The following is a 16443-nucleotide window of genomic DNA, read 5'->3' as shown; positions in this document are numbered from 1 at the left end:
GAAGCCACGCACACCTTATCCTCAGCTAAGCTCGGGATTGCGAAGTAGATTAAGGGCATTCACTCACGAGGACGCCTACTTAACCTGGATCCCCGAAGATCCGGGCTGCTCACCAACAGTCTCCGACTCCCCCACCCGCGGGGTGCTGGTGCGGGTGCGGGTGCGGGGCGGGGCCACCTTTCTCGCCTGCCGACTTTGCGCCTTGTAGTATCAGCACCGCCGCCAGGGGGCGCGCCAGGGCCGGACGACGCAGGGGCTGGCAGGCTCCCGGCTTTTTTGTGTGTGTTCCGCTGGCATTTTCTGCTCACCTATGGTGCTTAGCCGGTGCAGGCTTCCAGCATTTCCAGGACGCTACCTCCACGCTGGGCAGTTTAAAGCAATCTTATTCTGCGAATTCCTGTGCTCACCACCCACGCTCCAGCCTGCCTGCTTCCAGGCTGTCCTCTCTGGTTGTCCAGCCTTCTGGTGGCCTCCAAGGAGCTCGCTTGAACGTTCTGAAGCTCCTATAGCTCTTAGGAGACAGTTAAAAGCCCCTCTCTCGCTGCTTCCCCCCCCCCCCCCCCCCGCTTGCTATTTCCCCCTCTCTTCACCCTCCCCAGGCTGGTGTGGGCGCCAGGTTTCTGAGCCCCGAGCAGCTTTCGGGCACGTTCCGGGCAAAAATGAATAGCACGGCCTTCGATCGATCGGAGATTTCCTCCTCTCTCCCGGCGACAGACGGGTAGCCCCCTGCGGGCGGGCGGGGGCCTGGCCGCCGTATTCTTTGTCTCGGCGGTGCCTCCGCAGGGGGCCGGGCGAGCGGCGCTGAAAACACAGCTGCCGACTGCGGGCTTGGGCGGAGCGCACATCAAAAGCGACCTCGGGGCGGCTAGCGAGGTGGGGGTGGCATGGGGCCGGGCAGTCGCTCGGCAGTCCCCGAGGTCCCCGAGATTCACACACACACAGCACCAAGTGCTTCCCACGTGCCAGCCCTCGGCTTCTGGGGCCCCGGCCCTCCCCGCCTCCTGCGCCCCCTTTCTAGAGGCCACCTTCCCATTCGGGGCGGAGGCCTCGGGGTCCACCGCCCCGACGCCTCCACCACACCCACCCGGGCTGGCCTGGGGGAGAATTTAACCCTTTCCCCACGGACTGCAACCCACCCTGAGGTTCGGGGTGCCTATTAGAGAGAGGGTGTTTCCGTTTGCGACACGTGGCGCGGGGGCGCCCTCCCCCTCCCGGGTAGGGACCGTTTCTATGTTCCACAGGCAGCGCTGGGCTGGCAGGAGGAAGGAAATTAAGCCCGTGTTGAAGGAAGGACACCTGGCAGGGGAGGGGAAAAGGCTCAGGAATCCCCTCCTCTGGGGAGCTTTCAAGTGGGGGGAAATCCCCACACAAACTTCCATTCTCCAGGGCGCCATGCGGGGCCACTGGCAGGTTCCCACACCTCCCGGCCAGGCCTCTCCTTCACTTCCCCAGGCTGTGCGCCGCTGTCCCCGCGAAGGTCCGGGATTCTACCCTCCCACCCACTTGCTTGCTGGCCTCTAGTCCCTTCCCTGCCTCAAAAGCTCCTGACCTAGGTCTCCCGGTGCTCCCAGGCTGCCTGGAGGAGGCATTGGATACAAGTGGCCCTTTGGAGAATGGCCAGTCTTGCCTACACTGTCCAGGGCTCCTGGCTGGGCATGTCTCAGCCAACCCTCAACCCACCGACAGCCTCAGGGATCTGTTGCCCTCTCTTCCCTGGGCTAGCACCTATGGAATGTTAGGGCCCCAAAATGACCCCAAGAGGTCATCTAGTCCAGCTCCTGCCTCCTGGCCACACTGAATCCACAATCGTGTCTTGGTGGCCGGGCAGGTAGTCCTGCTGAGTCTCAGAATGACGATTTGGGGCCCTTGGAGCCTCCCAAACTGCCAGGCAGAAGGTGAGATCCAGCAGGCACCTCTGATCTGAAAACCCACAGGGAGTAGCCATTGGGCGGGACAGAATACCGCGTGGGACCTAGCAGGCCACCCGGGTGTGTGGAGGGCTCTCTACCGCTAGAGCTGGGCCCTGGGGCTTGACAGTCAGCGATACTGGCAAAGCCACTGCAACCCTCTTTCCAGGTGAATCAGACACAAGGCACCCCCGAATTAGCCCAGCACAGGGGCATTTCTAAAGGATCCCCATCTCTTCAGCCTGCACCCCAGTCGCTGTTCCTGGGCAGGTTGGGGCTTTTTCCGCCGTCTTGCTCATCCTTCTTTTCTCAGCCTCCCTCCTTCCCCCTTCCTCCCCTTCTCTCTCCTGGGGCTCCCCCTGCTAGTCTCCCGCCCTCTTCTCTGTGTATTGGTGTCTCTCAGTTTCTCTCTCTCTCTCTCTCTCCCTTCTCCACTCTGTCTCTCCCTGTTCCCCCCCCCCTTCCCTCCTCTCTTTCATCTCTCCCCCCACCCCACCCCACCCCACCCCTCCAGCCGAGCACCCGGCTAGGAACGCGGCAGGAGCCGTGACAAGCCCAGGCGGCTCTCCCGACCCTTGGTGCCCCGGGGCCAGTTCCCCGAGCTCCCCGCGCCCCAGCAGCCATTTAGGGAGAGGGCTCTCGGGATGGGCAGGGGCAGCAGGTTCGAGCTGTGGGCACGGGTGGCCCAGATCAAAGGCCAGGAATGTCTGGCCCCCTGGCCCGGACTTCCTCCAGCCATGCCCCCCACCTGGTGGAGAGATGGCCCGCCATTCCAGGCCTCTGCGGGACTTGGGGGCGGCTTTGCTGCCCCTTCTGCCGCAGTCCCCTGAGCAGTGGCCCTTGCCCCCCACCACTGGTCTTGTTTTCTTCATCCCAGGCCGGGGTCTGCTCTAGGGTCCAGGTGCCTCTGGGGCTCTGGGTGGTGGGAAAGGGGCTTGGGGAGCAGGCTGCCCAGGTGGCAGGGGGAAAGTCCCCCAGGATCTGGCGTCCATCTCGGCTCCACTCAGGGCTGAGACCTGATTTTTTGACTCTGGAGAGGGAGAGGACAGAAAGGACCCAGGGCACCGTGGTGGGACTTTTTTCCTATGGTGGGGGCTGGGAGGTTGGGATACATTTGGCTTCCGCACAGGGAAAGGACCGGTTACCACCGAACCCCAGGTGGGAACTCAGGCAGGGAGTTGGGGGGAGGGTCCCCGGAGGGCAGCAAGGTCTTCGAAAGAGCCCAGCTGCTCCCTGCTGGGGCTGCGGCGTTCCCCTGGCCCCAAATGGTTCATCCCTAAGATCCAAATGGGACTGCCGGCACTGCTTCTGACCCGAGCTGGAGGCCAGGCCTGAACCCCTCGTGGAGGAGAAAGTGACCCGGCTCCGCGAGCAGGAAATGCAACTGGCCGCTGGTGTCAGTTGCAGGAAATGCAAAGGCAGCAGGAGGTCCCGATACCGATCTGATCCCTGACAAAAGACTCAAATGACACTCAGCTCCGTCCCCCGGCGCCGCCCGCAGCCAGACCTTCGAGCCTCCGCGGACCCTTCTGCGCGCCTCTCGGACACCAGGGAAGCGACCTCCTGCGGCTGGGGTCGAGTGGCCGGCCGGCTCTCGGGCTCCGGAGGCTGGAGGCTGGGAGGGGTTGTATTTCCCAACCCCCTCCGAGACCCTCGGATCCCGTCCTGGCCGAGCGAAGCTTCTGGAAACATCTCTGTGCTTTCTACTCTCGATTTCTCACACGCCCGAGTCCAGAGGGGTCACGGTCCCCCGAGAGAAAAGGAGCCACCCATCAATGCCCACGCCAACCCTGCACCACGTGAACGCCCCGGCCAAAGCCCCAGCTTCTTAAACCTGGCTGGCGGGGGGCCGCGGCAGTCCCGGGCCAGCAGAGGGTCCAACGTGCCGGCCCCTCCCGCCCCCCGCCAAGTTCCCACTGTGTCCGGGGCGCGGGCTTCGCCCAAGTTTGCTGGGCGATGCCCTTCCCGGAGCCCGACTCGTGGGCCGGGCGGGAGGGGCGCGTGATTGACAAGCTGAACTACAGACTCATCTCTTACCTTAGGCCGCGGGCGCTGATTGGCTGCTCGCTGACATCCTCAAACCCGGCTGCTCCGCGCTGGGCTCGGGAGGGGGGCGGCTGCGGGTGGAGGTGCGCTTCTGACAAGCCCGAAAGTCATTTCCAATCTCAAGTGGACTTTGTTCCAACTATTGGGGGCGTCGCTCCCCCTCTTCATGGTCGCGGGCAAACTTCCTCCTCGGCGCCGCTTCTAATGGAGCCCCACCTGCTCGGGCTGCTCCTCGGCCTCCTGCTCTGTGGCACCAGGGTCCTCGCCGGCTACCCAATTTGGTGGTAAGACTCGCCTCTTGTCTGCCTGCGACCCGATTTCTCCGCCGAGTCCCGGGGAGGTGGGGGGGGGGCGCGCCGGCCGGGGGTGGGCTGCGGCTTTTTTCTCCTTGCCTCCCTCCAGCCCCCCACTCGCCCACCCCTCCTGGATTTTCTGCTGGTGTCGCCTTCAGAATCCAACTCCTGGCTTTTCTGATAATCACCATTTTCCCTGCCACTTGCTACAGAGGCTGGAGGACTTTCCCCGGCTCAGAAGGTCTCTGATTCTTAAATCCTAACCCTTCGCCAGTCCCAATCTGGGGGGCCTGAAGACCCTCCATTTGCTTGCAGTTGGGTTTCTGGAAATCCAGCGCTGTCCCTGGGGCCCAGCCACTCCTCTTCTCCATTTTGGGGTCTTCATGGGCAAAATCATCCTGTTTCTTCATTGCCACCCCCCGCTCCGCCGGCGCCTCCATCAAGAGATTTCCCCACAATAACCCCGTTTTGCCTTCAGATTTCAGACCCCGATGGCTTCAGGGATCCCCAGGGTAGGGGAGCAGGGGGGATTTCATCAGATTCTCCCCACTCTGCTCTAGATTAATCTTGAGCCTCAGAAGTGAATATGGTATTTGCTGATCGAGATGCCATTGAATTCGGATTTTATACATTTCGTGTTTGTCCATCTTGGCAAAAGGGGGGCTCTTTGAAAATGTAGTGGTTTGGGAGGGGGTGGGTTTGTGCTTTGACCAAAACCCCAATTCTCCATGTCAAATTCGTTCCTTTTGGAAAACCGAGGACCGAGGAGAAAGGGAGAGAGGGAAAGGAGAATTCTGTCCCCGAGAAATGCGGATACAAAAGACATTTTTAGTAAATAAGGCTGGGAAATCAGGCGCGGTGTTTAGGGGGGTGTGCGTGGATGGGGGGACTGACCAGGGAATAAACAGCCCTCTGGGAGCCCTAGTTCCAGGGAGTCCCCTTGTTTTCCAAGCAGCCCCACCGCCCCCCGGCAGGTCCCAGAGGCCAGAGGGGAAAGACACACTGAAACCAGCTCTCTAAATTATACCCCGCCTGTCCTCAGTCTCCAGCCCCCTGCATTCCGGAAAACTTTAATTAAAGAATCTTACCCTCCTGGACGTAGGAGAGCCTTGGCCTGGGGGGTGGGAGGTGAGGAGGAAGAATTTGGGGTCCAGGAGCGAGAAGGGGGCCCGTGGCCCCTGGGGTGAATGCCAGAGAGGAATGCCACCTGCGTGTCCCCTTTTCCCTGACTGGCCAGCCCAAGGTAGGGGGAGCAGAGCCAGCAGGATTCCGGGGCCACACCCTGGGTCTGTCTCCGGGTCGTTTGGGGACAGTAGCATTTGGGGGCCGGGATGGGGGCAGGAGCAGGGCATGGCCAAGGGTCCGTGTGGAGAGGGTGCTGAGAGTTGCTACCAGGACATATACCCAAGGGAAAGTCTTTCTTCTGCCCAACCCATCCTTCCCACAGCTTCGGGCTGGCCTGAGGCCTCCTGTGTGTAAAGAAGTCCAAGGGGCGGCTGGGGCAGACAGGGATTCCAGGTTGGGGGCTCTGCCTAAACCAGTCCTGCCTTTCCAGCCCTTTCTGACCCTCTTTCCATCCCTGGGCCAAGGCCATGCTGTTCTTTGCCTTCCTGGGGACTAGTAGGGGGGGAGGGTATGGAAGAGAATGCTTGGAGCCTCACTGGCTGCAGGGGCGAGGAAGAGAGACTAGGTCCCCTACCCCATTAACTGGAGGAGGGCACTTCCCGGGGCAGTGCCTGTGGGGAAGGGTTGTGTGTGGGGGTGTCTCATGTGTAATGGTGTGTTGGGGAACACCTAGATAGGAAGATTTGGAAAAACCTGGAAAGCCAGGACATCTTCCCTGACATAATGCTGGACACACGGCTTGTTTGGGGGCTAGTGGGGAGGGACTGGGGGGGACAGGGATGCTGCTTTGTCTGAGCAGAGGAGAGGGGTGTGTGTGTGTGTGTGTGTGTGTGTGTGTGTGTGTGTGTGTGTGTTCTAGGTCTATGATCCTAAGAGGTGTCAAATGTATACTAGTATCTGTATATGGAAGAGTCTGTGCCTGCAGCTGGGCGACCATGGATGTGAACTCATGTGAGATGGGGGGATCCATGGCTGTGACAGGGTGTGCTGTGCCCCTATAGACCAGCGTCAGCAAGTAGCTGATTCTAGGATGTGTGTGTGTATGTGTGTGTGAGACAGAGAAAGTCTAGAAGTGTCTATGCTCACGTAAAGGTCAGCACCTGTGTCTGCTTGTGACACTATGCATGACTGTGTTCATGACTGGGCATGCGAGTGTTGTGTGTGTGTGTGTGTGTGTGCGTGCGTGTGCGCGCATGCCTTCATGACGGTGTAAAGGGAAAGCCCCACAGCTGTCTTTGTGCATGGATATCAGTGCTCATGGCCATGACCTGATTGTGCTTGTAAGTATGAGTGTGAGGCTGTGAGTGGGTCCGCCTGTGACCCTGCGCTCAAGTCACTGGCTGGGCCCACGGTTGTGGATATGTTCGCGGACCTAGGACCTATGACTTACTGGTGTGAGTGGCGTCCGAGCTTGGGTGCTTGGTGGGTGTCCATGGTCCTGGAGGGGCGGTCCAGCAGGAGACAAAGGTCTGACGAGGAAACTGCTGGGGACACAGCTGACCGAGGGTCGCGGGCTGGGCGGTGTGGGGCAGGGTATAGGGCCCTCCCTGGCGCGAGCTCATCCTGTCTGCCTGAGGACTGTGGTCAGCAGCCCTCCCCTCTCAGGCCATTTGTCTTTGGTCTTGGGACTGGGATGGAGGGTAAGTCGCCTTCTCAGAGCTGGGGCCGGGCCTGGGACGGGGACCATAGAGTGGACAGGCCTCAGATTCCTGTTCCCACTCTGCCTCCAGGGAGGTCAGTCGGATTCCAGGGCTTTGAGCGTCTGAGCCCAGCATCGCCTGCCCTCTTTGGCCCACCCAGCTCACACATTCCCCAGGAGGATTTGCAGGGGGAAGCGTTTAGCGGGGATTCCTGTCCATGCCACCCCTCCAGGAAGGCGCCCCCAGCCCCCCACGGCCTGTGCCGCCCAGGCCCCAGCCCTGAGAAAAGGCGGACCAGAAAGTAGAGCTATGAGGGCCTCAGACGGGGGCTCGTGGAAGGAACAGATGTGCTCCGGGGCTTTACAGCCAGGTAGTGGTAGAGCTGGGACAGGAAGCGGTGACAGCAGCCCTGGATCCTAGAATTCTTCTTGTCAGTCCCAGTTAGCGCCTGCTGGAGGAACTTGTCTTTCTTCTCCCTCTTGGGGGAAAAATGAACTCCCTTATTAGGACCCATCCTAGGGCCCTGCTGCATTCCAGAGACAGAGGCCCTGATGGAAGGGGCCCTACCCGGGGGTCAGGTGCACGCCCTGCCTCTTTGTGACCCACCCATAAGGGCGCCTGTGTCCTCATCTCTCACTCAGGGCTCACCAGCCTGCCCTGCCTCCTCCCAGCCGGGGTTGGGGGGCGGGGTCGGTGGCAGGGGGAAGCGTTCTGCCGAAGTCAAGGGCAGGGAGCTAGGAAATAAGACACCTGAGTTTTCTCTCCACCGTCCGGGACCTACTTCCCCACTCAAGTGGCTGCCCTAGTCCCTGCCTCAGTTTCCCCTGTCAGGTGTCCCGCTGCCTCCCCACCGCGCTCCCGCCTCCACCCGCCTTTCAGAGGCTTGTGAACATGTTCAGTCAAACCCCGTGGGGGTCAGTGGGCTGGGCCCAAGGAGGCACCTGGAGACTGCGGGGGAGGAAGGCCCCAGGCCAGGTGTTAACACTTGTAACAGGCAGGAATTACAGCTGGCTGGGGCTGGGGCTGGGGCTGGCGAGGAGCTGAGCTGGCTGGAGGCTGTTGATCCCACAGACAGACAGACAGACAGATGGGCAGATCCGATGGCCGGGCTTGAACCGGGTGGTCTCCCTTCCAGGGCAGGCCTTTCCCTGGGGGAATGTGGCGGGGAAATTAATCCGGGTCTTTTGGAAGTGAGTTTACAACCCTCGCGCCCACCACCCCCCCCCCCCCCGCTGTGGGTGGGGTTTGCTGTCCAGCGGGAGCAAAATTGGTGGCCCGATCCATTCGCGTTCTTATGATGGGACCACGTTTTGTTTAAAACAAAAACAAGAACAGGTCAAATGTTACAATAACACCAGGAGCCTGGAGCTGAGTTAGCATGGGCGGGGGGGGGGGGGGGGGGGGAAGGGGCAGCAGTCAGGGAAAGTTCTCCCAGAACCTCAGAGCATTTTTCGACAGCTCTGGGGCCAAGGGGCGAGCGATTGGTGGAGGCTGGGCCCTGAGCATCAGCCCCACCCCGGGGATCTTGGGGGCCCGAGATCTGAGACAGCTGCCTGGTAGGAAGACCTTTTGTGGCGGCGGGGGGGGGGGGGGGGGTCGAAAAAGGCAGGAAGTTCTTTAGTGGACACTCTCCCTCCCTGCAGCTTTCCGTGTTGACAAACCCAGCCAGACCCCGCCGGCACCCACACTCTGGCATCTGGGCACGTGCTCAATCACTGATAAAGGTGGAGAAACTGAGGCAGAGCAAGAGGGCTCTAGGTGGAGGTCCCCAAAGGTAGATTCAGGCAAACAAGCATCTCCAATCCACCTCACTGCAGAACTTAATGTTAAAAAAAACCCTGAAGGCACTTGGGCAGGTGAAGGATGGAGAAGCTAATATGGACGCTCCAGAAGGGGAAGAGAGCTCTGACCTTGGGGTTTTCTCTAGACTTTGAATAGGTCTGGGCAGGACACTAGGAGCTTTGAGTCAGGGCAGGAGAGGTGACTTTTCTCAGAGGAGGTTGGAGCTAACAGACTCTTCCAGGGAGAGTGGGGAAAAGGAAGAACTTCCTGGCCTCAGAAGGCAGTGAGCCCAGGGAGGGAGGGGGACCTGGTGTTCCAGCCTTTTCCACCCACCCTTCTGTAAAAGCCACAGAATCCTTCTAAAGCCACCAAGGAGGGAGAGACATTCTCTACCTCTGTCCCTAACTGGGAGAGGAGGTATGCCTAACCCCTCCCTCAAAGGTTAGGGCCATCCGGGAATTACGTCCACACCGTTATGTTTTCGTGAGTGCCAGGAAGTGGTTAGAGCTGAGTGGGGAGACTTTTGTCTGAGTTCTGAGTTCTCCTGTGTGACCTAGGATGAGTTTCTTTTCTTCTCTGTGCTTTGAGTCCCTGACTCCCCTCCGGGCTTCGTGCTCCTTACCGGGAGGGATCCGTTCTACCCCGGAGTTCACAGGGCTATGACGGGGACTGATACATTGCTGAGAAACATCAGCCCCAGGTGGCCCCAGAGCCACCTTCCCCCACCCTCACCCCCCACCCCTCCCAGGCCCAGTCAGACATTCAGAGCCTGCCTCAGGCAGCCTAGCCCCTTCTGCAGCCCCGTCTGACCTCAGTCCCAAAGCGGGCAGCTCCTCTCCTGCCAGGCCAGGCTGCTCACGTTCACATCCGGCTTTTTCACGTACTGCCTGGGTAACCTAGGGCAAGTTAACCTCTCTGAGCCTCAGTTTCCCCATTTATAAAATGAGAATAGTGATTGCTTCTACCTCATGGCTGTTGTGAAGATTAACTGAGTGGATACATATCAAGTTCTTAGAACAATGCCTGGCATACAGAAAGTAAATGTTAGTTATTTACACCCCATCTGCAAGCTAACTTGCCTCTTCCAAGAAGCCCTCCCAGGTTGGACTCACCTGGCTTTGTTTTCTCATCTTCAGAGGTCAGCTTGCCCATTATACTTGGCACTGGTGACCATGAGCCTGTTGCTTTCTTCTTCTTCTTTTTTAGGTTTATTGTTATTATTATTTATTTTATTTGTTTAGTAATCCTTGCAACCAACATGGGGCTCGAACTCACAACCCTGAGACCGAGAGTTGCTCACACGCTCTTCCGACAGAGCCAGCCAGGCGCCCTGACTGTAGCTTTATTCTTCGCTTGATGGAGTTTGGCCAGGCTGACCTAACCTCGGCTCTTGGCTTGCCCAGGAAGGGTAGGAAGAGAGGGCACCGAAGCCTCCCCTGGCCCTCCTCCCACCCCACAGTCTGTGGGACTTGCAGCCACTGCCATTTCCAGCTGGGACCTGGAGCCACCTCGAGCCTGGGCCGGGCTGGGGAGGGGTGGGGGAGGTGGGCTCACAGGGGGAGTGGCACCGGGGCCGCCTGGAGCAGCCGGAGCACAGAAGTTGCTCCTCCAGGAGCCGAGAGATGATTCAGAAGGTGATTTATAGACGGAAGGCAGAAAGCTTGGCTCCTGGCCGAAGCGGCTGCTTAATTACATTCTTTGGTTTGGTGGGGGGATGAGTGGGGCGGCAGCAGAGGATCGACTCTTACCTCCTCCCCCTCCAGGCCTTGTCCCCATAGCTGCCCCAGGTCCAAGCAGTGTCCCCTCTTTTTCCTGTTCCCAGAGAAGGAATTCCCTATTGTCGATGCAAGCCTAGGCCAGGAGAGCAGGAAGAACTTCTGGGGCTGGAGGACAGGGAGGAAAAGGGAAGAGGCCAGAGTCCCATCTCCTGGGACTCCTCCAGGGGAGTCTGGCCTACAGAGGGGGCTGGGAAAGAGGACCGCCCTGGGGAGGATCACTTCCTCTCTCCCCTACTTCTGGGCAGGTGAACAGCTAACCCAGCCGGAGGCAAAGGGTTTCTAGAATCTTCCTGAAGTTACCGACCCCACACTTTCCCGCCGGTGCCCTATCCTACTGCTGCTTCTGGATCCTTCCTTCAAGTATGTTCCTTTTAGGTTGTTCGGTTTTTCAGCGAGCCGTGGGCTGGGGACTAGGGACCAGGTTGAAACCCAGTTCTTGAGTGCCCGACAACCTGTGTCATGTGGGCACAATGTCTGCCTCAGATCCAGAGGGTTCTCCAGGCAGGGTCAGCTTTATATCAGAGGGAGAGGAACTTTGCTATCCTCATATTAAACCAACGTATCAGGGCCACCACACTTCTACTGCTAAAGTGAAAATTACTTCTGCACTGTTGACAAGCAATCCCCCCCTTCTGCTGAGTTACTTGCTGTGGTGACATCTGGATTCCCTCTATGAACGCTGACCCGTGTGGCAGCCTGACATCTCTCTGCTACTTCTTGGTTCCCGTGCAGTCTCATCGTGGCTCCGAACCCCCAAGCCCCACCTCTAGTTCTGGAGGCTAGAAAGGTGTGTCAGGGGCAGGGTGGGAGGGTAGCCCAGACCGATAGAGTCTATTTATCTGTTTTGCAGCTCGGCGTGTACAGCCGGGAGGAGTTGGTAGGGGTCAGGATGGGGACACTAGACAGCTCTCTGGTTCCCCCTGAGGCGGGCCTTCTCAAAATGGCCTCATTATGTGTGTGGAGTGAATTCCAGAAATGTCAGGCACACCCATACATCTAGGGCAAGGATGGAGACCCAGAAGCATGCTGGAGGACAAGAGGGGGCAGTGTGGGATGGCGGGAGGTTTCTGGCCCCGTGAGTTAGGGGTCCTGAGACCTGGCTCTGCCACTCGTTGTGGTCTGACATTAGGCCAGTCCCTTCACTGTTGACCTCAGGAAATAGGGGACTTGGGCGAGCTGTTGGCCTCGGACTTCCAGCTCTGACATTTCAATCCCGGATTCTGATCACCCAGCGATTTGCATTAGCTAGCTGCCTGGTGGAGCGGGGGTCGTCACCGAGAGTTGATCTCAGGGCAGGGTGGGGAGTAGTGAGCACAAAACTTTATACTCACTCAGCCATGAGGTCATGGATGCGTCTTGAACCTTCCCAGGCCTCGGTTTTCTCATCTGCAAAGTGAGTGACGATAATAACACGATCACTCGCCCCGCCTACCTGTAGGGCTGCCAAGAACTTCGGAAGCAGTGGTCTTTACGAAGCCCTTTGAGAAGCGTCAGGTTCCTTCCAGAGATGTTAGCATCATTGCCGGTCCTACCGGAGAAGAGGAGTAAGATGCGGCCCCTGGTCAGAGGGTGCTAAGCGCGAACCCAGCAGGACTGTCTGAGCCTGAGGAGTTGGTATTCCGCAGAGGAGGAAGAAATGGGGCTGGATATGGGCATCTCCGCTCCTTCCTGGGGGCTTCGTGAAGCTCAGTGAGGAGCCCCCCAGGGAGGGGCAGAGGTTGAGGCCAAGTGGCCGCAAGACATGCCCGGGTCCATAGCGTATAGTACGGGACACGGGAGCCTTCCCCACTTAACGCGGAGACCAGAGGCCTGTCCGGGGCTCAGCCAGACACAGAGCAGGATTTCTAAGCAGCGACACGCAAGAGTGGGAGACGTGGGTGGAAGTGAAGTGGGGGTAAGAGTAGAGGGCTCTTCTGAGGCCTGTGGTCACCAGGTCATCACCTGCATAAGGGCCGTTCACTCGAGCGAGGCTGGAAAGACCGGGGGCCAAGTGTGCTTGCCCGCGTGCATGTGTGCGTGCGCACATGCGTGTTGGGGGTGGTAAGGACCAAGCACCCAGTCTGTTGGGAGGGCTGTTGGGTGAAACCTGCCCCTGGGCGAGGAGTCCCACTTATCTGACGGAGCCAGCCTGGCCAGCGAGAAAAACCAATCTCTCCTCTCTCTCCCCCTCTCTCCTCACAGGGCCACTAGGAATGCAAATAGGGGTTTGTGGCAGCCTCCTGCCTCCTGCCCAGCTCCTCGCCTCGTAGCTTCCTAACTGGCATTTCTGAGGGCCTCTCCCCTGCTCTAACACCTCCTGTGGCTCCCCACTTCTCGTCGGGCATGGAGGCTCCCTAGGATTTGGCTTCTGCCCACCTACTCGGTAGTAGTTTCATAAGCCTCCGGGAGCACGCCCCCCACCCCCACCCCCCGGCCAGGTCCTCTGTGCCTGTTCGTGGAAATACCTCGCCACCCCCAGCCTCCCTTCCCCTCACTCAACGGCTGAAATTCCACTTTGTCTTGGACCCAGATCAAAACCCTCTTCCTTCGGGAAGCCCTCCTAGATTTCCAAAGCGATGTCCTCCTAAGCGGGGGAAAATGCCATCACTCTCTGTCCCTACAAGCAGACGCGCCATACGTTCCCACTGCCTTCTGCCATGGGCTTTGGGTGTCTTATTTTCGTCCTACAGATGCCCCCCCTGAGGGAGAATCTGTGTTGTAGTCCCCTTGTAACTGCCCCCCACCAGTGCCCGGCATCTAGTAGGGGTCAGTAAACAAAAACACGGCTCTGTGCCGTGTGGGATACGCTCTCTCAAGGCACAGGGACAAAAGGTGTTTCTGAGAGTGCCAGCTGCATCGTGCCTCGCGACGGTGTCACGAGCAGACTGAATGGGCCGAACGGATACAAACCCCACCTGCCGGTGTGACCTGAGGCTCGGAGCACCTGGCTTCTGCTGACTTTGAAAGGCAGCCGGACCTGCTTCCCCTTGACCAGCGGTCAGCCTGCCCTGCTCCGCTCAGGTCCCCCTGGCTCAGGCCATGTGGCCGACAGCCCTGAACAGCGGGGTGGGAGCCCAGACCTGAGCAGGCTGCTGTCTGAGCCTTGTCCCTAGAGTCTCCGCTCCCCTGGGATTAGATTGTCCATCCCAGGTCCGTTTGAAAACTTTGTCCATCTGTGATCTCTCTCCCTCCACACCCCCCTCACCCTCACCAGCTCATGCTATACTTGGGAACCCAAATCTTTAGTTTTAAACTCCCATTCGGTGGGACGTGTTTCTCCCCCCCAGGATTAGGTGAGTGTTTGTTGGTGGTGTTTGTGTGCTGGTTCCCATACATACGTCATGGTCTTCTAGAAAAAATCTCACCCCACTCTGCAGTTGGGGACTCTGGTCACGCAGCCTGTATTTGGAATCCACATCCTATCGGGCCCAAAGCTTTTTCTCTCTCCCACCGCTCAGGCTCAAAAGCTGACTTCTTATTTGGGGCAAGAATTTACCTATTCATGTTCTACCTTATTCCCTAAAGGATGGCTTTGAGGCCAGATTACATGTGACCTTCAAATGGCAAGCTGCTACTTTGGGTCTATTGATACTATTTCTGAAACTCTGGGAGGTCCCTTAGATGGGGATGTGTGCTAGTCACTGGCGAATTTTCCACATGTCTTCAATCTGGGCTAGCTGGGTGTGGGCATTAGAGGCCAGGCGACCGTTTTGTCACCCCTGGGATGGGCGCAGGGTGCTTGGGCAAATCCCTGCTTTCTGAGCCTTCGTTTTCTCACCCGTGAAACAGAGTTCCAGCTCTAAGTTTCATCCTTCTGTTTAGTCCCTTCTGCCCCTTCGCGCCCGACCTTTGTCATACACATCCCAGAAAGCAATCAGACAGAATCCTTCGCGCCCAAACCAATTCTCGCCCAAAAATCTCACTGATTTTTCACCCCGTCTTCACAATTCAGTATTCAACTTTATTCCTCCCTGAGGACAAGCATGATCTCTCCTTTCAGATGAAGTATATTTCCCTTTATGTCCTGGCTGTTAGGTAACCCAGAGTCAAACTTGGAGTTCAATCCTTGGCCCTGACTTGGCATATTTGTCTTCTTCACCTTGATCCTGATTTTCTGGTTTTAAGGTTATTATTTAATCCTGTGTGTTTTGTAGTATAAGCTCCTTGAGGGTATGCACCATCTTGCACACTGGCTGTATCCTCTGTGCCTGGCAAGTACAGAGTAGTTGCTCAATAAACATTTGTTGTCTTTGGAATAAACGGTTGCTATCAAATCCTTTCTGGAAAACGGCAAGGCACACATACATTTTTTTAAAATCTTGCTCTGGAGCGCCTGGGTGGCTCAGTCAGTTAAGCGTCTGGCTTTTTTTTTTTTTTTTTTTTTTTAATGTTCATTTATTTTGGAGAGAGAGACAGAGACACAGAATCCAGAGCCAGCTCCAGGCTCTGAGTTGCCAGCACAGAGCCCGACACGAGACTGGAACCTGCGCCCCGTGCGATCGTGACCTGAGCCGAAGTCGGAGGCTCAACCGACTGAGCCAGCCGGCCTCAAGTGATTCCGACTTTTGATTTTGGCTCAGGTCACAATCTCACGGTGGTGAGATCGAACTCCGAGTTGGGCTCCGCTCTGGGAGTGGAGCCTGCTTAAGATTCTCAGTCTCCCTCTCCCTCTGCCCCTCCCCTGCTCATGCTCTCTCTTTCTCTCCGGGAGGGGTGGGGGGGGGCGGGTGGTAGTTTTGCTCTATCAGGGGGTTGGGTGGTAAGAATTCTGATCAGTCTCTTCTTCTTTATCATCGGCTCCCCCTCCACCGGAAATCTATTAAAATCTTGTCTTTGGGTAAGTGACCATCTTTTCTTTTGTCATGAGCTGCTTAATTCGAAACTTGAAATGGGAAGCTCTCTTGTTTCCAGCCAATGAGTCTGCTTTTCCCCTGCCCTGGCTCCCTTCGTATCTGGTTCCTCCCACCTCCCCTTGCCCTGGAAGCCAGCCAGTGCCATTGCTGCCATTCTGCAGGTGACAGGATGCCCCGGTCGCATCCACCCCGTCTCTCCAGCTGGGATGCTCCCACTCCCCAGCAGCCACCGGGAGAACAGCTATCGCTAAAAGGCACGGTGGGGAGGGAGGCCGAGTGGGAGGAGGCCAGGCCCAAGGTCACGCCGCATGAACGCCAGGGCCCTTCTCCGCCAGCCAGGCCTCTCCCACTGGCGACACTGGCTTGGCTTGGAAGGTGCCAAGCCCCCACCTACCGACAGATCTCCAAGGAGGGGAGCTGGCCTGGGGGGCCAGGCGGGCCTCACCCATCTGCCGGCAGGGAGTCCTCTCGGCTCTGCGTCACTTCTCCCCTCCCCTGCTTCTGCCCTGGGCAGCACCTCTGGAGACCACCCCACTCAGCCCCTTGACGTTAGGAAAGAGGACGCCTAACCACGGGCCGGGTGGACCTCCATTTTAACGGAAGCTTCTGCAAAGAAAGAGACTCTGGGGCCTGCCCCAGCTATCAGGAAGGACGGCGTCTAGGACGTTGCCACCGTCCTTGCAGCCGACTGCACCTTCGTCCCTATTTTGTCTGTGAGACAGTTGAGGCTGTCGGAGCCTGAGGAGGGAGCTAGGGAGCAATAGGGGAAGCAGGTCACGGTCAGCTGATAATTCATCGTGGACCCTGTGTGCTGAGGAAACAGAGCACACACTTCATTTTTATTTCTTTTATAAAATTTAAAAAAAATTGAAAGTTTATTTTTGAGAGAGAGAGAGAGAGAGAGGGAGAGATAGCACAAGCGGGGGAGGGGGCAGAGAAAGAGAGGGAGACACAGAATCCGAAACAGGCTCCGGGCTCTGAGCTGTCAGCGCAGAGCCTGACTCGGGGCTCGAACTCTGACCGGCAACATCGTGACCTGA

General features: G+C 58.1%; 1 protein-coding gene across 4 annotated transcripts in view; it reads left to right on the top strand.

Moving 5' to 3' along the window:
• Window positions 1–3992: 3992 nt before the first annotated feature.
• Window positions 3993–16443, top strand: part of WNT3 (Wnt family member 3) — a 47367-nt gene continuing 34916 nt past the window's right edge. For 2 of the 4 annotated variants that reach the window (XM_058703341.1, XM_058703345.1), the window contains exon 1: window positions 3994–4237. In XM_058703341.1, coding sequence (XP_058559324.1) covers window positions 4158–4237 — 80 coding nt within the window. In that variant the 5' untranslated portion in view covers window positions 3994–4157. Of the gene's footprint in view, window positions 4238–16443 lie in introns of all 4 variants that reach the window. The other 2 variants (XM_058703342.1, XM_058703343.1) reach the window with 2 other exon arrangements.

This window comes from Neofelis nebulosa, chromosome 16 (genome assembly GCF_028018385.1).
Source record: "Neofelis nebulosa isolate mNeoNeb1 chromosome 16, mNeoNeb1.pri, whole genome shotgun sequence".
In the NCBI taxonomy this organism is placed as follows: domain Eukaryota; kingdom Metazoa; phylum Chordata; class Mammalia; order Carnivora; family Felidae; genus Neofelis; species Neofelis nebulosa.
This window is presented reverse-complemented; position numbering and strand designations above follow the sequence as displayed.